We start from the raw sequence: 26,430 nt of genomic DNA, 5'->3' as shown, positions 1-26,430 counted from the left end.
TCAAGAATTTTATTTCCTGTGGGAGATAGAATACAGGTAGACAATCGCACAGTTTTACATCACAAAAATAAACAACTACCTCAAAACTAAAATCTGGTTTTTTCCTTTAAAAAATACATTCATATTCATACACAGCAGTAATGGATGGAGTGTTATCCCTCGAACTTTATAAACGATACAAGTAAAATATATACACGACTGTAAATTAAAATTCATCAAAGCAAGTTACTACTTAAAATTCAAATATGTAAATGCTGGGTAAAAGTTCTGTGGTGCTTTGTTTTGAAGAATTAGAAAAGGACAGTCAATAAGCCAACTATTTTCATGAAACAAATTAGAAAGAGACTTGTTATTAATTTTAATAACAACTTTTGACTCATTGCAAAACTTACTGCTTATGATTTTTCTTCTTGTATATTTTAATTTAATTCGGAAGATGGAATGTGCTCAGGGGCATACTGTGAAGAAGAAATGTCTACCTTTCGAAATCGCTCGTTTATAGGGTTTTTATTTAATGTATATTAATACTTCTTGAACCTACGTATTTTTCTAAGATCATGAATAAACATGATAGTTGTTATATCTCAGGGTTTTCCTTCATTAAGCAATAAAAAATATTCTATATGCCGAGGTGGCGCTACTGTATACACTCCACGTGTTTTGTTACGTAGAAACGAGTATTATGTTTGATTTATTATTGAGATATATACATCTTATAAACTTTTGTATTTGAATTTAAATAATGGGACGAAAGAAAGGAAAGGTAAGAAATCTCAAGTAAATGTTACCTTGATAATGTATATTTTGTTACATTTTAAATTTTTTGTTGTAATAATTATAGTAATACACACTCTTTGTAATTTGGAGAACTAAGACTGGTACTACTGACACAATTAGTTATAGTTAAATTAACATGAACAGTATTAACAGGAAGTAATAGTAATACTGCATAGTACTTGTGAAATAAAAAAACCGTGAGTAGTAGCTAACCATTTAAATGTATTAAATAAATTGAGTTTAGTGGAAGTAAAAAGTATATTATTATTAGTACTCTACATTTCACCAGATTGACCTAGCATTTTTAGATTATTGACATAATGTCAAAGTAAACGATTGATAAAAATTTAAATGATACTGGGCATGGATCTTAAACTAGAAACTATAAATTTAAAAATGAAAGAATTTGGAGAAGTACCTGTAACTTCATAAGCCAAATATTTGCCTTTAACTTATTAGAAACCTTCCCTGAGTTTAATTGTTTGTTTAATTTTGATCAAACTGATGGTAATAATGGTATTTTAATTTATAAATTAAATAAACTAGTTTTTTTATCTTTAAATGTTAATGGTACCAAATATAAAGAGAGTTATAATTATATATAATTCATTGTCTTCAAATATTTTCATTATTACTGTGTTTAGGATTAGTTATATACTTGTAATGAACAAATATCACCTTGTTTGCATCATTTAATTTTGAGAGTTGTGAATCAAAATCCTTAGATAAAAAAAATGTTTGGTTTGGAAATGTTATAAACTGAAAAAAGTTTAATATATGTATAAAATAATAAATGAAATTCTGTAGAGCTGAATATTTTGGTTTGAAATAGACACAAATGTTGATGGTTTCCTATATTTTTTATTGGAAATTTAGAACACTTTGTAAATAAGATCAGCTAAGCATTGTTCTTTATGCAGAAGAAATTTGATGAGGACCTGGCTTGCATTTTCATGCAACATTATTATTTTCTTGAAGTATACACAAAGTAAAATTATGTCAGCTTTAGTGTATTAAATGTTGCTATAATTTGACATTAAAGTATTTTGTCTTTAAATTTAGAGTGTATTATGGTTTGATTATTTTAACATAATACAAGATATGTAAGTTTATTGTGAGAATTGTCTCTTCACTCAATTTGAAAGACAAAAATACACAAAAAAACAATAGTTAAAAACTTTGTCTCTGTGTAAAGTAACAATGTAAAATAGTTTTCATATATATAAAACTAAATGAAAATATTGTATGAAGTTATTTGAAGCATTATAGCTCCTAACGAAACCTTAATGTATACCTACTGGTCCACTATCAATATCTGAGTGAAAGAGCCTTCTTTTACATTATACCCACTTGTCCTAGGGCCAGTTCTAGGATGCAAAGTGATTGATGCAGTGGACTAAAAAGGAGTGGTCATTTCCTGAAATGTACCTAATAAAACCCGATGCAGCATGGAATTATTATAAACTACATGTGACATATTTTTGATGGGTGAGAGACAAGTTAGCATTGTGAGGATCTGGTTCACATTTAGCAGTACTGTTGCTTTCATTTTACACATTTTTTCCATCAGGTTGTGTAAATGAAATTTTTAAATGGTTTTTCAAATTAGACTTTACAAATAATTTCACAATAATATGTTGAGTTTTCAATACCTATGCTTTGATATATCAGTGTGCTGATTTTTATACAATGGAGCGCCGTTAAGCCGCGGTATTTGGGGGGTCAACCTGCTTAATCGCGGCTTAAACTTTTGTGACTGAAAAGCCTAAGTCGCCAACACCTCTGCCGAGGAGCCTCATCCAGGCCATTGCGTGATTATTATAATATTAATGTATAGACTATTCAGATACAATTGACAAGTGCCGTTTTAACACAAACGACCTATGCATTGCGATGGTTTGCTTTTCCCTGTAAAATTTCGTCTTCCCGTGTTACTTGCGGGCCGCCATTTTAAATCTTGTGGTAGCGATATTGCGCAGTTGCATAAATTATTAAATTTTTAATACCGAATTTATTAACTGGCAGTTAAACAATAAGAAAAAATAAATAAAATACATTTCAAACCATTTTATTTCACATTTTTTAAAAACATAAGTATAAAGAAAATAGTTAGTTTCATGCTGAGTTATTACATTTGAAATTCTTACGAATATATACGAAACCACATTAAATTTTTATCCACTTTTTACATTATTATCGGATTATCGAATTAAAAATAATACTTTAATTATTGATCACTTTTTTTACGGATTTACCGTGGATTAACTTTAATGTATGGAGAGGTGTGATTCGGTAACAATGGCGGCCTCCACAAAGCTGACGTAGAGAGCGGATAAGGTAGATTAACTGTTGATTTCTGGCCCGGCATGGCCAAGCGCGTTAAGGCGTGCGACTGGTAATCCGAGAGTCGAGGGTTCGCATCCCGGTTGTGCCAAACATGCTCGCCCTTTCAGCCGTGGGGGCGTTATAATGTGACGGTCAATCCCACTATTTGTTGGTTAGAGAGTAGCCCAAGAGTTGGCGGTGGGTGGTGATGACTAGCTGTCTTCCCTCTAGTCTTACGCTGCAAAATTAGGGACGGCTAGCACAGATAGCCCTCGAGTAGCTTTGTGCGAAATTCAAAAACAAACAAACAAACTGTCGATTTCTATTGTAATATATTTTATTTATTTCCCAAATTAAAGCAAATCCTTTTTAAATATCCCCTTGAAATTATAAAGCCAGGATTAAATTCGTAAGCCGCATTTTTACACATTCTTAAATTGGCAGTGAGCCGCGATAATCCTCGCTCACATTTGTCATGTCAGTGTCAACGACAAGGAGAGTGTGAGAAACTTTAAAAAGCCAGGTAGTAGATTTAATACATCAAAAATTTTGGGACAAGACTTGCTACAGCGACTTAAGCGATTTCGCAATTTACTGGTCCGCGGCTTAATGGCGCTCCACTGTATTTTGAATTCTAGCTGTTCAAGTCTTTGATTCATTTCTGGGGTATGATTCCAATTCTTCTCTGAGGTTTTGTCCAGTTGTCCCTTCTCTATTTGAACATTACCACACTCCTCCATTACCTATTTATACTACTTTCGGCACTCTTTCACTTATATTTTCCACATTGGCACATTTATCCTCTTCATCTTTTCCCCTTAAAACATAATTTCTCAATTGTTGGGATGTCCTCAGTAGGAATGTATTGTTAAGTAATAGGTGCCTACCCCTGTCCTACTTATGAGACCAACTGATTACACCGTTGTTTGTGGTGGTCAATTTCTGGAGAATGTCAAAATCATTGAAATCTGCCTGAGTTTCTCACATACTGTCAATTACTTCACTGTTTATTTCCTGAATTCAGGCATGGTAGGAGTACATTTAACCAATTTTATGCATCTGTTCCTCGGGTGCTTTGGGTGTTAACATAAAATTTATCCCTTCAGTTCCTTGGGTGCTTTGGGTGTTAACACAAAGTTTATTCCTTCAGTTTCTAGGGTGCTTTGGGTGTTAACACAAAGTTTATCCCTTCAGTTCCTCGGGTGCTTTGGGTGTTAATACAAAGTTTATCCCTTCAGTTCCTCGGGTGCTTTGGGTGTTAACACAAAGTTTATCCCTTCAGTTCCTCGGGTGCTTTAGGTGTTAACACAAAGTTTATCCCTTCAGTTCCTCGGGTGCTTTAGGTGTTAACACAAAGTTTATCCCTTCAGTTCCTCGGGTGCTTTAGGTGTTAACACAAAGTTTATCCCTTCAGTTCCTTCACCTTTCTCTTTATTTATTTTCTCCTTTCCTACACCTTAGAATTCTCTTACATTTTACAGATGGTTCTCTTACAGGTTGAAGTGATTTTGGATTTAATGAAGCTGGGCCGTCGTTCTTCATGCTTCCTTGTGTTCCGGCTGCCTTGATTTGTTTAGCAGATCAGTTATCTCATCTTGACAAAATCTTTCCTACAAATTTGTTCCTAGATTTCAAATGTATTCTAGTGGTTATGCAGCTAATGGGGTACACCTGTCATCAATTTCAAAATTTTCATTTTTGGCCTGCAGTGCTATACCCATTGGCTTTACTGATGGACACCTTCAGTTTGAATTGGTCCTACTTTACCTGTATGCTTATCCTCTTGCCATCTTTCTCTCCAGATTTCTTCTTTTATCCAGTCCACTCCATATTGTATCCTTATTATTGCACCTCTTTGGCCAGCTCAGTCGTAGTTTTCAGTCCTGTCCTTAGCCTCCTTCAGTTACCACTTTCTCTTTCACCTCCTTCATCAAGATGTCACACTACATGGGTTCTCTTCAGACACTTTCTGAAGGTTGCTCGTATTGGTAATTTTGCTCTGATTCCTTCATCAGCTCAATATAGGATTCTAGCTATTGTGTGAGTTAAGTTATTGTATCAGAAGTTATTTTCTTGCACTGAAAATGCATTTCCAATAGATTCCTCCTCTCACACTGTTCACCCTTCCTCACCACTTCCAATCTTGAAAATGAATATTGGGTTATATATTATAGAGTTAAACAGTTGCATTAGGAGGCAGATGAGAAACTTCACTGACTGAGTGACTCTTGTTTCTCTAGATAATTAAAGAGTTAAACTTGGAGAGAAAACTCAGATACCACCAAAACATTGTTGGTTACCATCACTAAGTGTAAAGAATAATTTCAGTGTGATCTGTTGAAATTAATCTTAAAAATTTAATCAAAACAAAGTGTGATATCTGTATGTGCCAGAAAATAAAATCATAAAGATAACATTTAAGATGTGTTAATTAAGGAGAATATCTCCTTTTGATATATATATATCCTCCTGCCACTTATCCACTAAATATTATTGGTATTTATGTAGTGAAATAATAATAAAATTAATATTACAGCCTATTCATTCTATTAGAGGCCTCTCTACCCCTTGTCAGCTTGTCTCTCTTGACTTGGAGCTTTATATCTTGCCATATTACTGTTATGTTTTGTCCTTTTTAATAACTAAGAGTTATAAACTGCTGCAAAATCAAATACAGGGGAATATATAGCTGAATGTTCTTATATCTTTGGTTTTTATTTTTACAGAAAGGAAGATCAGCAAAAAGAGCTCAAGAAGCTCTGGGAAACAAAGAACCCGAAGAACTAGTGAAAGCCCCTCATACTTTTGTTATATATCGAGGACGATTAGGAAAAAATGCTGGACAATTAATGAGAGATTTTAAAAAAGTGATGGAACCTTTTACAGCATCTAATTTAAAGGTATTTTGAATGGAATCTTCTAAACGCACAGTAAAAGCATGAAAGATATGCTCCGTTTGTACAATGATAATGAACTGTTGTGTTAAAAGATAGAAAAACAAACAGTATTGTATTGACTGTTGAATTAAATTAGACCATTTGAAAATATATTTTAATACTCAGTTTCTTGAATTTCAATGTTTATTATTTTGATTACTAATGTTTATTTTTCTTATTGTAAAGTGATATTAAAAACTAAAATAAGACTAAGTACAATGTAGTCCATAAGAACTATTTACAGAAACTTTTGTACAAAATGTTTTCAGATGTGTTTAGTACTAGAGCACCTTGTGTAGTTTCCATCTACATGAATTTAATCAAAGATTGTTATTTTTGCACAATTGAAACCAAACAGTACTTAGTGTTTTACTGTGTATCACTTTCAATTTTGTTTAGTTAACCAATATTATTTTTACTGGACCAGTAAGTTGTATGAAATGGCCTGCTTTTTTCTTGGCTCTGATAAATACAAAAATCAAACTTATTAAAATTCTGAATACTTTTTTTTATGCTTGTAAGAAGAGATTGTTATATTAAATATTCTTATGAACTTCTACAGTGCTTCCACTGGTCATACACCCAGGATTTGTGCCATATGGCAGACCTTAATATATAACATCCTTCTAGAATGATCTAAAACTTTATTTTTGGCATTTTCAGATTGAACTAAAATTACATGCAAAGTTTCATAAAAAAAATGTCAAATTTAGTGACACTGTTGTAAGTTTTTTGACTTCCATAGTACACAATAGTAAACTTTTCACTCTTTGTGAAAACTGGATCCACTGCTGGTGTTAGCCAATAAAGAAACAATAGAATTACTTGAAAAGTTAGATTGTACAAAATCCTGCATGCCTGGCCTTTGGAAACACTGTTAAAAACATTTATCTTTAAATACTTTGAGCTTGTTTTTTTATCTAAGAATTAAATTGAAAAAAGTATAGTAGAAAGTTTCTTTTTGAGATAAAAATAATAAAAAACATAGTTAATGCTGTTTAATTCAATGTAGGTCATGAAAGGAAACAGTGTTAAAGATTTTGTAAGTGTGGCTGCAATGATGAATGTCACCCACCTTGTTATCTTCACCAAAACTAAGATAGGAATGTACATGAAGATTGCAAGGCTTCCCAGAGGACCCACTCTTACTTTTCAGATCCAGAATTATTCTCTTGCCAGAGATGTCCTGTCAACACTGAGGAGACAAGTCACCTATGCCAAGCAGTTTGAACACCATCCTCTTTTGGTTCTGAACAATTTTACAGGAGAAGGAATGCAACTGAAACTAATGGCTTCCATGTTCCAAAATATGTATCCTTCCATCAATGTAAACAAGGTAACACTTTTACTAACTTCTTTGTAATGTTTCTTTGTGATTACAGTTTATTGTTGTTAACTAAACCTTACTGTATAGTATCCAGCTAATATGGTTAGTGGCCTGTGATCACCTAATTCTAATTATTAATTAGTTACTGTTACTTCTGTTAGTATTATTACTAGATATTAATTACTAATTATTGTATAACTTATGTTTTTGGTTGTTAATCTTCTGTCATCTTTAGTGAAGTCCTGAGAACTTTTGTGGCTATGATGATAAAAATATCTAGTGTACAATCTACTTGTCCATAATTTCCAATAGTTTCTAGGTTGTTGTGTTTTTCTCCAGTTTTAGCAGTGTTATTCTCCTGAAAATTAATTGTAACTGTGTTGTTAGTTATTTTATGTATTAAATGGAAATAATTATACATATTTTTTAGTATCTCACTGCTGATGGCAACCCTGTAATAAAAATGTGTTTTTTTATTAAAAGTTATGGTGAAGCATTAGAACCAATAAATCTAATGTTTGGACCATTTAAGAAGGATGTTGACAGAAAATCTTCTGCAGTATACAAGATTTTTATTATTATTATTTCCTACGAGTGACCACAGGAACACTGTATTTCTAACCATGTTTGTGGTGAAACTCTGCACCAGAATGCGAGTCTAGTTAGCTTTCTAATGTGCTAATTAATTACCTTGTCAACCAGTTGAGTTGAAGATACAGTCTTGCTTGCCCCATCTCCTGATACTTAGCCTGGGTATGCCATTTAGCCCAAACAGAGTGCAAAACCAACTTAGCACAATGAAAGCCTTGTTAAACACAGCTATAAACATTTTCTGTACCCTGAATGTAGCATTATGGATGACTGAAATGCACGACACATTGAGGAAAATTTAACTATTTGGAAAACATGGCCATTGGAAACATTTATTATGAGTCAAGATTAACTACTTTTTGAGCTATTTTTAATAAGTCTTTTTTTTTAATGTTAAAAATAATGTGAAGTGTGAAGTTTTCATGTGAAGTTTCCCTTGTTTATTTTCATTATCCAGACCTTTTCTTTACAATTGCTTATTATATGCAAACTTTTGTATTTCAATATAAATATTAAACTGTATCTGTTTGCTGATATGAAACCTAACATCGAACTGCAACGCCCCCTACAATCCTGTACTCGTTTATACTCTCATCCCTAAGACATGCTCAGCAACAGTCAGATGCAAGCTCTCTTTTTGTTAATCTGAAGATGACCTAAGAAGGTCAAAACGTTTGTTCTCTGTCTGTCAACAAGTGTTATACCCATACCAGCCATTTTAAGATACAGGATTATGAAACTAATTATGCCTTCAGAGCTTCCTTAAGAATTTATCATTAAGAATTATCTGTGGATAAACTGTTATTGGGGCCTCTTTCCAGTATTTTCTTCAAATTTATCTGGGTGTCTTCTGTGAAAGCTATCAATTGCTGTTTGTTTATATCAAATTAAAATTTTGGGCTGTAAACAATGTAGAAATTGAAGTAATAGTTTAGAGTCAACCATAAGAATCTTCAAGTACTTCTTCTGAATGTGTATTAGCAATTATTTTTAGTTTCTTTCAAGTGTTACTAACAAAACCATAACACTAACCAGAAGTTTGCTAGTTTTCTAGCATTAAAGTTGGATTGTGGTTTTTATAATAGTAATTGATATCTGTTTGTCACAATTTTACTGTAACATTTATAGTTAACTGCTGTTTTTCTAAAGTAATTTAATTTTTGTATTAGTTATCTTGCTATGTAGTGTTTGATGCAGTTCTGCAAATAATTATTGGCACTTCTGTATGGTACAGTATTGTTAGTATTTATAAGGCAGTGTTCATATGTACATTTAGTGAATTCCTTGTTCTTTGTAGGTGTAAATGTTTATATGCATAACTTGCTGGTAATTATGTATTTAATGCTAATTTTGATAGATTTATCTTAGACCATTCAGAGGTATTTTTACACATTGTTTGCCAAGGTTTTCATAATAAAATTCCATACTCACACCTAAGACAAATGAGATGTTCCTCTTCCCATGTCCTGGAACTTCTATTCCTGATCCTGACAGGTTTTAGATTGGAGCTGACATGTCCCAGTAACTCTACCCTTTTTTCACTACAGCTGAATTGTATTTGTGTAGTCCTCCACTGTTGTGACACCATCTATTGAGGTCTCCTGCTCTGTGAGCTTTCTTCTGGTCCTATCATGGACTATAGTGATTACTGTCTTAAAATTCAAACAAGTTTTACCATTTTCAGTCTGTAATAGTGCATTTATAAATTATCTATGCATTGCCAGTCAGCTGGTTTTACATTTTATTTTTAAGATGCACATACACATAATTTTTTGGTTTATGGGTGTGTAGTTTTGTTCCTCAACATTTAGCTTGTAGCTAGAATTAAAAAAGTCAAAATTTGTAATAATGGTAAGAAAGAAAGTTAAGCCAAGAGTTTATCTATCTTCCATCTGTACACTGTGATACTGTTAGTGTCTATTAATGAGCCACTTTTTTATATTTTATATGTGTTTGAGAGGTAGAATTTTGTTTGAAACCCTTTTCTAAGATATTTTGGCATATAAAGTTTTAATTTCAGTGTGTAGTTATGAATTTTTCTTTATCTTAGGTGAATCTAAACACAATTCGAAGGTGTGTTCTCTTGAACTATGACCCGGAGAAAGAAACGCTTGACTTCAGGCATTAGTAAGTGCTTTTCAAATTATTAATCATTTGAAAATTTATGTTTTTGTGTGCTGATTTAAAGAATTCCATAATTTTCTTTTAGTACCATCAAGGTAGCACCTTGTGGAATGAGTAAAGCTGTCAAGAAACTGATTCAGAGTAAAATTCCTGACTTAAGTCAGTACAGAGACATCAGTGAGTTTATTATAAAGTCAGGAAATTTGTCTGAAAGTGAGGCTGAAGTAGATGGTCCAGAAAATCAAGTCACACTCCCACAGAATATTTCCAGTCGTGGAAACCTTACATCTCAGAAAAGTTCAATAAGGTATTTATTTATTCATATTTTGGATTTATTGGTAGAAAATTCCTACTGATTTCACTAAAGCAGTGTGGTTTATCACAATAAGTTATACTTCAGATTAGTTTTATGGAAAATCACAATTCATTTAAAATGAGTAAATATTATGTGAAAGGATTCATGCATTGTTGTACAGAGATTGTGCTGAGTGTTCACTAATAATTTAAGTCTACAGCAAACAAAGAAATCCCCAAGAGTTTATGCAGACTAGTGACTCGTTTAGAGAGTTGTTATTCTAATGAATATGGTTACATAATCTAAAGGTTTCGGCTGTAGTAACTGTTCCATCTCAAAACGAGATATAATCTTGAATATTTAAAGACAGTATTAAAAAGAAACAGGAAAACAAGATGTAAATGGAAACAAACTCTGTCTTGAACTAAGAATAATTAAAATTGTCTATTCAAAACCAGTGTTTAACAGTCATATCAAAACATTCACATTTATATTTGTTTGAAAACATTTTCAAACAAATTTCCTTGGAAGTATTTAGCAGTAACACAACCCCACTTTTAGAATTACACAGCTTGAGCAGTGTATACAAGTATGGATTTAATTAATATTGTGTAAGAATTTTATTCTTTTGCAAAGTTTTCTCACCTAGGTTAATAGAGCTTGGTCCTCGTATGAAACTGCAGTTGATTAAAGTAGAAGAAGGCTTAATGGAAGGAGAAGTCCTATTTCACAAGCTGGTGAAAAAATCTCAAGAAGAAATAAAGATTCTGAGAGCAGCAAAGGAACGAAAAAGGTTAGAATCAAGAAATGCATTTCAAAAATACTTATTAATTTCATATTTTATAAGAAAAAATAATATTATAAAATGGAATTACCAAGCCTGTTTTTTTTGTATTAAGGCAGTGGTTCTCAACCAGGGTGTGAGATAACATTTCAGTTGTTTTTTTTGTTTATATTAAGGGTACTGTTCTATGTAGTGTTTATGTTTATATTAAGGGTACTGTCCTATATATTCAAAAATTACGTTCAATTTTTATTTCTTATTTTTCTTGTTACAGACATAGCTTTTTACCTTGTTACGATAAACTATCGTTTCTACTGTCACCGGCACAGACCTAAATCTTGATGTACAACTGTAAACACACAACACACGAAACGTAAACATGACCTAAATACTCAGCACAACTAATTAGGTTACATTCGTGAATGCCATCTTAAAGTGTCTATTATTTATTTATGTTATGTATTCACGTGATGGTGACTCAAGAAACTTCCAGAAGTATCCAGAATTAATCCTTGACGTCATGTGACGTATATTCGAGAATGTTCTAGAAAGTTTCGCAGAATATATAAACCCATGCGTGATGCTATGGCAGTTAGTGCATTGTTGATTCTGTGTTCATGCAAAAAACTTCATTATATCAAAGAAAAGGAAATGGAATGATGATTATGTCAAGTTTGGTTTCACTTGCATCAGAACAACTGAGGATCTGCAAAAATTCCGGTGCATGCTTTGTGATGCTGTCCTTTCAAACATAAGTTTGAAGCCATCTAAGCTGCAGGAACACTTCAACAACTGGCATGGTGGAACAGCTGTTGCAGGCCATGATGTTGAATAGTGGAAAGGTAGAAGGGCACGCTTTGATTCCCGAGCAACCCTTCCAAAATTAGGTTTTATATCTGCTGATAAACCACTGCTGATGGCTTTATACCACATGGTGTAGAAAGTAGCCAAATCAAAGAAACCCCATACGATTGCAGAAGAGGTGATAAAACTGTGTACATTAGAAATGGCAAAAATTGTTTTGGGAAAAGAAGCCTCAAACAAGCTTAAATTAGTGCCATTATCAAATAATGTTATTCAAAACCAAATTGGTGATTTGAGTTCGGACATTTTGGACCAAGTTATCGCAGATATCAGGGCTAGTCCCTTGAAAATTTCTCTCCAATTGGACGAAACAACTGAAGTTGCAAATTGCAATCATCTTATCGCACTAGTGAGGTATGTCCATGATGGTGTCATAATGGAAGATTTCCTGTTCTGTGAAGATCTGAAAACAACCATAAAAGGGAAAGATGTCTTCCAGTGTGCAAAATATGATTTAGATATCCAAATTATTGGTTCTATGTGTACAGATGGTGCCCCTGCTATGCTAGGAAATAAATCAGGATTTTTTGCACTGATGAAACAAGAGATTCCGCAATTCCAAGGTACTCACTGTTTTCTTCATCGACATGCTTTGGCATCAAAAACATTGCTTCCAATGACACTTCTGTGAAGACCATCAACTGGATTAGGGGTCGCACTCTGAACCACTGCCTCTTCAAGTCACTTTGTGAAGATTTTGGAAATGAGTATTCAGTTTTGCTTTTCCTCACAGAAGTCTGCTGGTTGTCACGTGGAGAGCTTTAATGTGCTTCTTTGAACTGCGAGAAGAAGTCAAAACTTTTCTGAAGGAACGTGACTATGACTGGAGAAATAGAATCACAGGAATTCAACCAAATGCTAGTCTATTTGAGTGATATGTTCACTCGTATGAATGATCTGAGTGTATCTCTTCAAGGGAAAAACATAAACATATTGAAATGCTGCGAAAAGTTAAATGCTTTCAAAGAAAAGTTACATCTTTGATGTTGATGAGTTAAAAGAGGGAATCTTTCAAATTTTCCATCACTCAAAGAAATGGTAGGTGAGGATGAGTCCCTAATTCTATGTGTGTGAAGAAATTGTAGATCGTTTGGAAATACTATCAAAGTCAGTTGATGGATATTTTGGAGGAGAATTGGAAATTTCTGAAGAGTGGATTAAAATCCATACTCCTTCAATTTGGATAATATGTCGGATGATGAAGAATTGAAGGAAGATCTTATTGAACTGCACACAAATTGAGTTTTTGAAATGCAGTTTGAAAGCAAAACTTTGGAACAATACTGTTGTTCAGCAATGGACATGTTTCCAAAACTGTGAAAAAGCACTAAATGTGCTCATCCCATTCGTGACGACATACTTATGCGAGTTTGGATTTAGTGCCCTTTTGTCAATCAAGAGAAAATCCAGAAATCGCTTGGGTGCACAGGAAGACTTGCGGATTACTGTGAGCAACAAAGTGCCACGCTTTGAAAAACTCGTAAGAAATAAATAGGAAAAATAGGGTCATTAAATTTAAATTGGCTTATGAACGTTTCAAATTCAAAGATATTTCATTTCATGCATGAATGAAAATTTATTTTTTTGTAGGCCATGTAGGGTTTATGCAACTTTTAGTTTGTTGTAATATTTTTTCTTTTCCAAATGTTTCATTTTTCTTTATATATCATAAATCTAATTATAAAAATTTGTTTTGGCCGCCTTCACCTTTATTCTTAAATAAATAATTACTGTGAGGGGTGCAAGAACATATTAAAATTTTTTAGGGGTACAGGGCATAAAAAAGGTTTGGAACCACTGTATTAAGGGGAAGTAGATTTGATGGCTTTTTAGATATTTTAGTCTTCTGGAATTTCTCAAAAGTATTAAATGATTCACATCAATATTACCTTGATCCTTATATCTGTACTATCCACTCTGTGACCATACCTGTTGTCAGTTACTTAATAACTCTTTCCATCATGGACCTGATGTACAATCCAGATGCTGCCAGATATTGGTTGATCTGTTTAATCAACATAGTAGCTTTGCTTTTGAAAATCAGGTTTTGTGGTCATTAATTATACTGTCTCTGATATAGTCCTTCAGACTCTCCATCCTTTTTGGAGTGGTGGATCACGGAAGCTTGTCCTCCTGAATGATGCATCATAACACTAAGTTAAGAGATGGTGAATTATACTATCCCCCACAAGCCTTGTGTACAATTCCAGATACCTCAAGGTTTTCAGTGTGGTACTACTCCATATTATATGCCAGATTTCTTTTTCCCGTGGTGGCAGACCTGGAAATGGGCCACCTACAGAAGTCTTCTGGTTTGTATCCCTCCTTCCGGCATGAAATGGACGCAAAATGCCCCAATCACTTGTCCCAGTGGGTCTAATATTGATTGTAGCTGGAGCAATACATGTATTCCCACTCATATATAGCCAGGTATCTTTCTTACCATATACTAGAAGAACCATACCCAATGCTGTCAGTTTTTGTACTGGTGATGTCATCGTACGGGGTGGAAGTATGTGAAAGTGGAGACAAGTTTTGGTACAGCCACTTGTCTTCCCTGCCACTTTCTATTTTGTGGTGAAGAGATAGATAATAGTTCTGTAATAAGCAGAGAGCTGTGTAATGCCAGGTGTTGGATGAGGTCGAACTGCCATGTTCTAGCCCTGTATCACCTTGGGGTCTTGTTAATTCGTAATATGGGATTCATTAGTGTTTTTCAGCCTTTTCTATCTGCAACACAGTCATAAAAGAGTAGATCTGTTTAAGATGTGGTGTAACTTCTTGCCGAGATAGTTTCTTTTTAAGCACTTCCTACAGCGAGAAACTTCAACAGGCTCTCCCTGAGCAGAGGTAATTATATTGAATTGGAAGTTAACATTTTCCTAAAATGAATTTATTTACTTGCCTCATTTCCTACTTCTGGTGGTACATGATATATACCTTCCAACTAATCTCCACAGGGGGAGAGGATGCTGGTTGCAATAGGGTTGTTCTACTATTTAAAATGGGAGGTTGAAGGCTAGTGGCAGGTATGGAGAACTTGTACTGACAGAGGGTGGTGTTACTCAAGAAAAGTTATTTTGTGAGAGGAAGTGCAAGTATCTATTGGACTTCAGATTAGGGAAAAGGTTAATTTTTGGAGGATGCATTATAACAGATAAGCTCACGATCTTAAAGCAGCAACAAATACAATGTAGTTAAATCAGAGTAAAGTTTGTATATTGTAGTGTTTCAATAAAATGTGTAAAGTTGCATATACTTAATATATCATGAACTTAACAGAAAAATCAAAGAAAAACGACAGAAACAACAAGAACAGAACAAAAAGAGAAAGGAGGACATAAAAAATGAACATAAAGAACATTCACTTGCTGGAATTAAAAGAAAGCAAGAAATGGAGAAACACTTTGAAAAAGATGAAGATAAACAGTGGTTTATTCAGGAAGTAGGAGAAGAACCCGATCCTGGTTTGTTTGTTTCTAGAAAGAAACGAAGATTGTGTTAGGAACTGACTAAAAAGGTTTGTCTATCCACGAGACTGACTATAGATGTACATACCTTTTTACACCATTCTAGATGGAATGGCCCAAATAAAAACATTGGAGAAGGTATATAACCACTCTATACTTCAGAAGTTGAACTTGTATATATTGTTACCAGATTAGGAGAGAGAATGACTATCTTATTTTGAGCACTTCATGAATTTTGTTTTTTAATGGATATTTGGTTGTCTTTTAAAGTATTTCTCAATTAGCATCTGTCTATTTTCACATTATGTTCAAATGTTACATTCTCACAAACATTTTACCTTTATCAATTGCCTTACCAGGCAAATTATTAATTACGATGGTAAAAAGTGAGTATTCTGAATTTAGTCTCTTTGTTAGGTGGTTGAATTAAAGAAGTTGTAATGTGAGGAAGACATGCATGTTATTATTGAGTTGATGTTGTCTTGACAACCAAGCACACATCATGGGGAACTTTAGCCCATATAGGCAGAAGGTGGGCACTGTTGTTTTGATTAAACTGTTTCAATCAATGTGATGGCTTTTACTTACTCATTATGAAATAGATTTACACTTTAAGTTATCTACTGGTTTGGGGTGTTTCTTGATTTTTGTTAACCATTCAGACAACATTTAAATACTGCTTAATGTCTTGAAACCCTCTATAGTATGTTCACCTATTAAATGTTGACCCCATTGTTCAAGTAAACCTCACACAGGATATCAGTACTGTATGGTTACATACTACAAAAGCTGCTAGAGCACACCAGCTCACTTGCAATAAAAGTTGTCTTGTTCATTACTTGAAATTAAATTCAGTGGCCATCTGACTAATTAGTTTAATTTAAAATCAAATGGCTCCATCTTTTATTTGAAAATATTCTTTACAGTTGCATAAAGTAGTCTATTATACACACATACTGTCAACAAGTGGCCTTACCTTGAATCAAAGCTAGTCTTATAAAATGGTATCATGGTTGTATGAAGCTAAAATAAATTAATAAAAGCTTGTTATTGTAATATTTCACTTTACACTTTGCCAATAACTAAGTGAATTAAATTTCATAATAACCTTAAGTTCTTACAGAAAATATACAATTAGAAGATGCATACTTGTGAAAGTGATAACTACATGGAGGTAAGATTGTAACCACAACACATTTTATTGAAGAACCAGCTTTGCTAATAGACTCCAAGCATATAGTATTACAGAGGTCAAGAGAACAGTCCTGTGATTAAATTGATGTTTGCACTGTCATTGACTGCACATTGGGAGACAATGTGAAAAATTAAGTGTAATGATTACTTACAGAAGCAAACCTACCATTCACCCAATATCAGTGACAACCTAAAGACAAGAATTTCCAATGCACTAATATTTATAGTTGTTCCATGTGAATAAAAAATGGTATGAAAGGTTTACAATCATGATATATTTACATGACAATGTATGGATAAGTTTTTGACATGTAAACTGAGAGCAATTTAGGAATCATTAGTTCCAAAACACAAGTTAACAGCAGAGAAGAGTTATAAACAAAAGTGTAAATACAGACCTTTGTTAATATTATATTAATAGCTCTGTTTACAAATGCCTTAACAATTTCAACTTTAAACAAAACTAAAGAATGGTCATTGAAAGACTAATGCATAGCATGACTTAGCCAATCAAACAAATTTTAATAAATTTGTATTACTTTTTAGCTTGATAGTTTTCCCATACAATACAGTATAATTCTCATTTAAACAAACAAAAATATCAGCAACCATTCTAGTCAACCAGCATGTTCTCTCTTGTGTTAATTGTATTTAACATCAGTTTAGTACATTTAATTATGATATACAAGTATTTAAACATACACGATTGTAAAGTTACTTGCTGTACAATATAGTGAAGCATTAACTTAATCTTTAACAGAAGAAACGTAGCTTGTGTTAATTACTTAGACTAGCAATATTAATAATCATGATGCAAATATTAAAGAGTGTAGAAACAACATGCTAACAATACTGTTATTTCTTCAATTAAATATTACAAACTGGGGTGTTCAAAGTAGACATTTTTATGAAAATTGTTTTATTACACAAAATTTAAACAATTTAAGAACTTTACAGAAAACCTTTATAAAATATAAATTACTTATGACTAACTGAAAACACACGACTGAATAATTCATGACAATATTTATTGTTTTATTAAATTACATGTGTAGGATATAAAAGTTGATGATGATTGGCTGGTATTTACATTGGAACCTGAAGCACCATCACTGATCTGTTGACTGAATGCAAGAACTGAGTCAAACAAAGACATAAAAGTTAAACAGAAAAGATCTGAAACCGTTTTTTATCTGTACAAACAAATCGCTAAACTTGTGGGATGAAATACATCAATTATGAAATAAATCACTAAACAGAATTAGTATGGGCAATAACGAAGTTTTGAATTAATTGTTTTAAGAAGGCAATGTCTCTACAAAGCCACGATGTTAAGTAATGATATAACTAGCTTTTATGTAAACCTCACAATATGTGATCACTTTGTTATCTATTCATTTTCACAATGAAACTGGTTCTGAATGAGGACTTGGGGGACCAGAAAGGACAACTCAAAAAAAAAAAAAGTCGAATTAAAGTAGTCCCTGTCCTTTGTGTACATGGTTTCCCTAGATTTACAATAAATATGGTACCAGTCAACCACGGCTGATCAACATTCACTGTTACAGTCTTCTTTCAAAATCACAAAGCACCCATTAGCGTCGAGGAAAATAATTTCCTCGTCCTCCACCCCTGTCTCCACGTCCCATTCCTCTGCCTCCAAATCGGCCTCCGCCTCCCATACCTCCTCGACCCATCATACCTCCTTTTCCTCCACCAAGCCTACCATCCCCTCCACCACCTGGACGCTGTTCTCTTGGTTTTGTTTTCTTTTCTTCCACGTTCAGTCTGTGATTGTTGAAGTATATAGGCTGGAAAACATCAAATTATCTTATAATTCTTTACCTTTAGGAAGGGTTATGAAAAAAAAAGCATTTGACTCGTGATCTCCGAATTCATTCACAGACCTTTACAAACATTTGCCTTTTATTCAGTTTTATTTCTTTAGAAAAGAAACTCAAGTCTTTCACTACAGGCTCATTATAACATTTGCACATGTTAAGTATTTTTTATCAAACTTTTGATATAGTACATGCATCTGCACTCATTTTGATAAAAGTTTGATAAAAACATCTTACAATTTTTTAAATACAAAATACTTTTAATATACAAGAATTTTAAAAATAGTTTGTTTCGTTCTAGTGTCAGTAGGAAGCGATTTCATGTTAAGATTTAAAAACTATTCTTCATCCCAAAAATCTCAATTATTTGAGTAATCATTAAAACCTCCTAAATACATTTCAAACATGTGTTCAGTGAGAGTATTTTATTCATTTTCCATACTCTATGTAGGGTCTGTCATTTGACAAACCCCATAAACATCATACAAAATTAGGAAATAAATATAAATTATGCTTTTTTCATGTGAGAATGACTACATAAACACAAAAATACGTTTAGTCCAAGTAGTTTACGTTTTGTAATGCTCCGACACTGTGCAGATGCACTCGGGTAAAGTATCCCGTAATATAAAACTAACCTTTAGTCTTCCCCATCTTAGTTATGTTTCAGTGGACTAGTATTTTGTATTATAGGTTACATTAGGCACGTCTGCATGCGTGTGGTGATTACTGCTTAGAAATAAGTTAAGCCTATTTTTGTTAAAAGATATAGAACAAGAAATAAAGAAAACAATTATCTCATCTACCTGTGACCTCTGAACTTAGTTGCTAAGCATTTTAAAATTCTGCATATGGAGGATATCATGCAAAATGTTTTACATACATATGCACACAGTTAAATAACCAAAAATATTAAGTTACTATATAGATACCACAGAATTTCACTAAAATGTGTCAAGGTTAATAACCAAATTGTACTTAGGTTTAAAAACAAACAAAAAAAATTTGAACAGACTAAAGACAAAACCTACCTCCTTGAAAACTTGGTTCAAAAGAATGTGGTAACCTTTTCAAATATTAAAATGGTTTTAAACCATTAGAGGTGGGACTTTCCAAGATCTTAATTTGTTATTCATCACATGTCATATATACTGTAGTAAGAGTATACAAGGGACTGTTTCAAAATATTTTCTGGAAGGAGTTGAATGGAGCCACCTCATTTAATTAATTCAGTACACAAGTAATACCTCAGCAAAACAAAAAGATGCAAGGTTCTTATATTCAATATTGTAAAGTTCCTCATTTGTACAAAACTACAAATTTAGTATTTTGACATTACAAACAAAAAACTTTAAACAGCTGCATTCAACACACCACATGACTCATTGAAGTCTGTATTTATTTTTTTACTACTTACTTTTAAATTAAGAAATTAAATCTTATATAAAAGTTTGAATTATAATCTACAATTTCATTCCAAACTTACTAAGAAATTCATAAAATTTTAAATGCAAGTCAACAAATAATTACATGGCCTGACTTTCACAAATGCACAAAAACAAAACAATCGACGGCAAAAATTCTCAATGTTTCAACCAGATATTCAATAGATCTAAAGGGAAATTTTAGTGTGGTTAAGAATAAAAGGTTCATTCTACAAAATCACCACCACTTTCACTGAAGTATCTACAGGCCCTTACTTAAGAGAATCTCATCTTGACACCAACAACCTCACTTATAAAAGTTGTTACCTTTGACTATGGTAGGTAGCATGTGTGAATTTTCACTATGATATTTCATTTACTCTCAGGATCTACCCTATTCAAGTTAATCTACTAGTAGAGACCACCAGTGTTATTTCAAAAGATGCAAGAAGGACTTCAAATGGACGTTACGTAGAATCTTCACTAATTTAAAATATTCTACACAAAAATCAATGATACAAAGTAAATATAAAAGCAGTAGTTTCACTCATAACAAACGAAAAACTTTCTAAATGACAAAACATAATTGAGTCTGCTAATGAAGGTGCCTCCCACAGAAGAATGATACAAAGATATATAAACTGTTAAACATCTTACTTTTAACAGCATCAACCTTCACCTCAAAATTAAAACTAACCATTAACAATTTGACCGATACAAGAAACTTGCTACAAACTGTTAGAGTTCCAAGAACTCTGGAATTTCACCTTTTTCCTAAAATCTACAAACCATATTGTGTTTACTTAATTTTCTCATTTAACTATCCCAGCGAATTAATTTCTTGATTGTCCCACTTCCATAAAAGGAACAAAACACATGCTCTTCAAATTTAACTAAGGGCTCAGTTACCAAATGTTGTAGATTTCTCATAAATATTGAAACACCATACACGATGGTGTTACCTGAAACACAGGAAGGACCCAAAATCTTTTATTTGTAAGTAAAACTTGCTAATAAAGGAGAACTTTGTCAGGGTTGATGCACTGTATGCTCTAATTTCAGAGCCAGGTAACACCATAGTGTATGGTGTTTCAAAATTTGTGAGAAATATCAACATTTGGTAACTGCAGTTTTCTTCTATCAAGGAACTCTTCAACACTACACTGATCATTGTTGATTCAAGTAATATCCTGTTTTAGAGTTTTCTTTCCATTCTCTGCTTACCTTTACAGGACACTAAGAACTTTACCTTACTTTATAGTGTCCAAACATTTCCTTTCAAGACCACTATCTTCAGTCTATTACAAACACTCCAATTCCCACTCATCTTTCCATCCATGCTATACATTCCATATTTTCAATTCCCAAGATTGCATATAGAACTTTCAGAAAATAAAGTGCTTACAAATCAAAATCTGAATAAATGAAATATTTTGTTTTCTGTACCCCCCAAAGAATTAACTTTCAGACAACTTATCTTTACTTACTAGCCCAATACCAGATGTATATATAAAAACAACCAACATTGTGTTCTAAAATGCAAATTTGAAATTATATAAATTACTCTTGGGTACCAATATATGTGAAGCTTAGGAAAAGATAGCTTCTAATTTCATGAGCTCAAACAAGTTTGACAGTACAGTGAGTAACAAAATCAACTAAGACACATGTTAAAAACTAAGTGAACCTATAAAACTAGGGTAAAATAACAATTTCACTAGCTTGAAGCAGAAGGTCCTATTCAGCTATGCATATCTAAGTTCTTCACAGAATCATTCTTACAGCAGTTTACTGTTAGTTTTTTTTTTTTTTTTAACTGACATCTAGTGCTCCAGCGGGTATAAAGTACTACAGTAACATGATAAAATGTTTATTAAAAGCCTGCCCAGAATTTATTACGACACAATAAATTCAGTTATAGAAATTACACATTTTCTTGGTTCACAGTCAATAAAAATGGACTAACCTGCTCTGATAAGAGTCAGTATTTATTATCTATTCTGCTGTTAGTTAATGATGAATAATCAGAGGTTATTCATGTCTATTTTTCTGACAGGGTAGTGTCATTTAGATGAATGTAAAAAGGCTTATTTTATATACATATATATTACTTAATAATGTGCACTTCACACACCTTTATTTCAGCATTATTCCAAATTTATTATAGTTTTCTCTGGTATGGTTAGCTATTGTTGATAAAACAGTAATATTCTTTTGCATACTATGCTCCTGAATTTTAACAGTTGTGGATAATTGTTTCTCTAATACACTGGAATCCACATAAGGGATATCTTAAATGCTGTTTTTGTTTTCTCAACAGTGTGTAGGCTACTATCAACAAAAACAATGACAAATACCTAATTACAAGCCTTATTATTAGTAGTTTAGTGGCAATGCTATACCTAAGACATACATGCTAGCATCATCTGCAGTGTGATTATTTAGAACTTGATTTTGGGAACATTTATGTCATGAAATTAGGTGTAATGAGTGACAATAGATTAAAATGCTTTATTAAAATTTTATGTTTTAATATAATAAAAATAAAGTCGAAATTAATTTTTTTTTTTTTATAAAAACATGTTATTAATAATAAAATAGGGAAGATATAGAAATTTCTTGGATAATTTCATTTTAAAACTTTTTATTATCAAGTTCTTAAGTTTAAATTTAGTTCCCTACATTCTGTATCTAAAAATTGAATCAAGCCTAAATACCTACACTAATATTTTGTTAAGAAGTTCCTTACCTTCATCTGTAATATTTTTGTAACATCAGCAGGATCATCCATTACAATAAAACCAAAGTTCTGTGAAGAGAAAACAGTTTGTTTTGTTTATATATAAATATATATGAATTACTTCCACATAAAAATTTCCAAAGTCAAAAATACTATGAAATAAAATATTTATATTGAAGTTTGAAATCCTTTGTACTGCAAAATATACTATAAAAGTTGATTCATTCAGTACTGCAACTGTGAATTAATCTGCATTATTCATATCAACATGACAAGCTTCACACAATCAAATACTATAAGCTAAGGAGTAATTTTTAGGGCAACCCAGACAGGCTAACATGTGAAGTGCTATTTACTAAAACAAAACATTTCTTTAGCTTCACAGAAACTTGAAGTTTCAGTTATAAAATGTGCACAAAGAAATGATTATTGATAAAATATATTTAGTATAGAAGATCTAAGATTATTTCATAATTAAGTAGAAAATAACACTAGTATCTCAAAGATATTGGCTGATAGTTGTTTAAGAGTTATAAAAATGTTTTATAAAATAAAACTAATCATTACATGTAATTTCTTTTCAAATTGCATTTACTTGCACTTTAATACATAGCAAAACAAACAAATGTACATCTTAAATTTCATTAGATATAATCAACATACTAATTTGTTATTATACATTAAATTTACAGAAAACTAATCAACTATATTTAACCTTCTCATGCATGCGTGCATGCATCATGACCTTTGAGTTACATTCATAATCTAACTCTTGCTCTAGGCTTGGTTGTTTCAACCATTCTTGACTCTCAATTGATCTTTAAAGTTTACATACAATAACTTAAAATTATATATATGTCCTAATTTCTTTTGTAATGCTTGTTGAAAGCATGCAAAAGTTTTGAGAATTTTTGATTAAGCATTTTCCTTAAAACTTTCTCTACAAATATAGGGAGTAAAAGTTTTGATTGCTCTGAAAACAAATAGATTCATGTAAACATTAAAAGTACTTATTTCAAAATGGTCAAATTTAATTTCTGTAACCTTTAAAACTTTGCATTTTATTTCATTTTCTTTACCCTAATTGTTGGTCAATTTTACAGATATTGTACACACCATAACAAAAAATAACTAATTACCATTTCTTCCTTCTTTCCAGAAAGACTTCAAACTGTAATATAAATGTTTTTATCCTCAATAGCATAAAGCTCCTAACACTACACATCTGTTTCTGCTATTGTTTTATTGTCTTTTGGATTTGTCTAGTTAATAATACTACTACCACAGAAATTATAAATAACTCAGCAAACACGACTCACATTAACCTACTGAATTATGTAGAAATACAAACTACAGTTACGACAGAAAGAGTTCATACCCGAGTCTTGAGTAGTTTTTTCCTCATAATGTAAAAAGTATCATGATTAGGATAATGAAAATAGAGTAGGTTATAAATATTATACTAACACACATAAACATATATTTTTATATAAATTGAATGACAAATAAACTGTTTATAAACAAATAACCAAACATAGGAGGGGCAAAATGTGTTCGTGCATCTACTTTAATGGTCAGTTGTGTAGACTTTCAGGTGAATTACTTGGCACAATCTCTCCTCATAGCCCTCCATGATTGTTTGACAGTACTTGACTGGTATTTTCTTCCATTCTTCTTTACAGAAGGCCTCCAACTCTTGCAAGTTTTTCAGATGACGCTGATAAACCCTGGTCTTCAACTCATGCCAAACGTTTTCAATTGGGTTGAGATCGGGTGACTGCAATGGTCACTCCAGAATGCTTATATGGTTCCTCTGTAACCAGGATTGCACATACTTCAATGTGTGCTTAGGGTCATTGTTGTGCTGGAAGATCCAACGACGCCCAAGCCACAAGTTCTGAGCAGCATCATTCTTGATACAAGTGCCTAATATATCAACGTACTCTTATTTCATGATTCCACTGACGCAGTGAAGGCTGCCTACACCAAAAAAGCTGAAGGAACACCATAGCATGATTGAGCCACCTCCTTGTTTAACTGTAGGGACAGTGTTCTTTGGAAGATTTCGTTTCCCCTTCTTACGGAAAATATTGCAAACATCATTGTGGCCAAAAAGCTAGATTTTAGTATCGTCTGACCAAAGAATACTCTTCCAATAGGTAAAGGATTTATCTACATGCCTTCTTGCATACCTCAATCATGCTTCTAAAGAAACAGGATTTAAATATGGAGTTCTACGAGGACAGCATGCTTTGAACCCAGATGAGCGTAACATGTTCATAACTGTAGAGGTGCTTACTTCAACCCCAGTTTCCCTTACCACTTTCTGTATGTCATTACGTGTTAAACAAGGGTTCCTACTAACTTCTCTGAGAAACTTCCTCTTGGTGGGGTGTCCGGAACGAGGGAGGTTAGCAGTTGATCCTGTAAGCTTAAACTTGGCAATTATGCTTTGAACAGTAGATTTCGGCACATTCAAGTTGTGTAGCAATACCAGAAAGAGGCACACGGGACTTGTATTTTACAATAATTCGGGTTTTTTAAATCACTGGACAGTTGTTTCCTGTTTGCCATGATGGCCAAGCAGATAATGATGGAGACAGTGCTCAATTGCTGGAAGTAAAATTTATTGCTGGCTAAATTCCAATAATTATGAACCCAGTGTCTAATTCTGGAATGGTATAATATAGTTTATTTGCCAAACTAAACAAAATTTTTTACTGGAATACCAGTTTTTTTCACACGTTCTGAAATGTACGAACACTTTCTGCTCCTCCTATTTTTGGTTATTTGTTTATAAACAGTTTATTTGTCGTTTAATTTACATAAAAATTTATGTAGATGCGCATTAGTATAATATATCACACATCTATTAGCCTAATTGTGATACTTTTTAAATTATGAGCAAAAAAACTACTCGAGATGCAGGGGGACAAACACTGTCATAACTGTACATAAGTGCACATATTGTATTGAATAAAAAAAAAGTTTCTTACCCAATCTAACACGTGTTGAAATGTTTAAATTTTAACATTTGTGATAAATAAATATCAATAAAAAAAAAAAATATAATACCAGTTTCTTCTGTGAATGAAACTTGCTACTTTTTAATACTAAGTGTTATTACATTAAACTTGTCAAGTAAAAAGCAAATAATAATCTCTACCTCTCATAATTTTGCTAGCTTTCTAACTATGCAATAAAAGCCACTAAAATTTAGCTAAGCTTTTTAATACTAATACTATTTAAGTAAATAATTGTTTATTTAATCAAATAATGCACCTAAGAATAGAATACAAAAAGCAGACAATACGCAGACAATACACTAATTATAATAGTAGTTTTGCTGACTGTGTACAAAAAGAAAAATTTAGTTAAAAACTGCTGTAAAATATATATATAAAAAATTTGTGTACAGAAAACAATAAAATACTTCACCTGAGAAATTAAGACTGTTTTAATATTAGTTATAAATATAGTACAAAACATTTCAGAGAACGACTGGTAATTTGTGAAAAAAAATGTAAAAGTTAGGCATCATTACAGGGATCTAATATTCCGTCACGTGTGTAATAAGACAGTTAATAAACCAAATTTTAATACAAGTTTTAAGTTCTTAATTTTATAAGAAAACGTTTTAAAATTCTGTTTCTTATCATACAAGAATTTTGACATTTCTTACATAAATCATTAAATTCTGTGCTTCTCAAAGGAGTGTTAAAAGTAACTTATTATAAT

At 32.4% G+C, this 26,430-nt stretch overlaps 2 protein-coding genes across 9 annotated transcripts in view; one reads left to right on the top strand and one right to left on the bottom strand.

Moving 5' to 3' along the window:
• Nucleotides 1-626: 626 nt before the first annotated feature.
• On the top strand, nt 627-16,546 carry ppan (Brix domain-containing protein peter pan). 2 transcript variants are annotated; one of them, XM_076512941.1, is made up of 7 exons: nt 627-763; nt 5,829-6,002; nt 7,051-7,374; nt 10,007-10,083; nt 10,166-10,387; nt 11,025-11,168; nt 15,306-16,546. In XM_076512941.1, the coding sequence occupies exons 1-7, from the start codon at nt 743-745 to the stop codon at nt 15,526-15,528; spliced, it is 1,185 nt and encodes a 394-aa protein (XP_076369056.1). In that variant the 5' UTR covers nt 627-742; the 3' UTR covers nt 15,529-16,546. The 2 variants fall into 2 exon arrangements, with proteins under 2 accessions (XP_076369056.1, XP_076369057.1); XM_076512942.1 differs by lacking the exon at nt 627-763 and adding an exon at nt 954-974.
• A 1,152-nt stretch (nt 16,547-17,698) lies between these two features.
• Nucleotides 17,699-26,430, bottom strand: part of LOC143256144 (ras GTPase-activating protein-binding protein 1-like) — a 31,723-nt gene continuing 22,991 nt past the window's right edge. For 5 of the 7 annotated variants that reach the window (XM_076512939.1, XM_076512936.1, XM_076512938.1 and 2 more), the window contains exons 9-10: nt 22,702-22,761; nt 17,699-18,498 (exon numbers count right to left, since the gene is read on the bottom strand). In XM_076512939.1, coding sequence (XP_076369054.1) covers nt 18,283-18,498; nt 22,702-22,761 — 276 coding nt within the window. In that variant the 3' untranslated portion in view covers nt 17,699-18,282. Of the gene's footprint in view, nt 18,499-22,701; nt 22,762-23,831; nt 23,864-26,430 lie in introns of all 7 variants that reach the window. The other 2 variants (XR_013031185.1, XR_013031186.1) reach the window with 1 other exon arrangement.

Source organism: Tachypleus tridentatus, chromosome 7 (genome assembly GCF_004210375.1).
Source record: "Tachypleus tridentatus isolate NWPU-2018 chromosome 7, ASM421037v1, whole genome shotgun sequence".
NCBI classification, from domain to species: domain Eukaryota; kingdom Metazoa; phylum Arthropoda; class Merostomata; order Xiphosura; family Limulidae; genus Tachypleus; species Tachypleus tridentatus.
The sequence above is the reverse complement of the archived record's forward strand: the minus strand, read 5'-3'. Positions and strand labels throughout refer to the sequence as shown.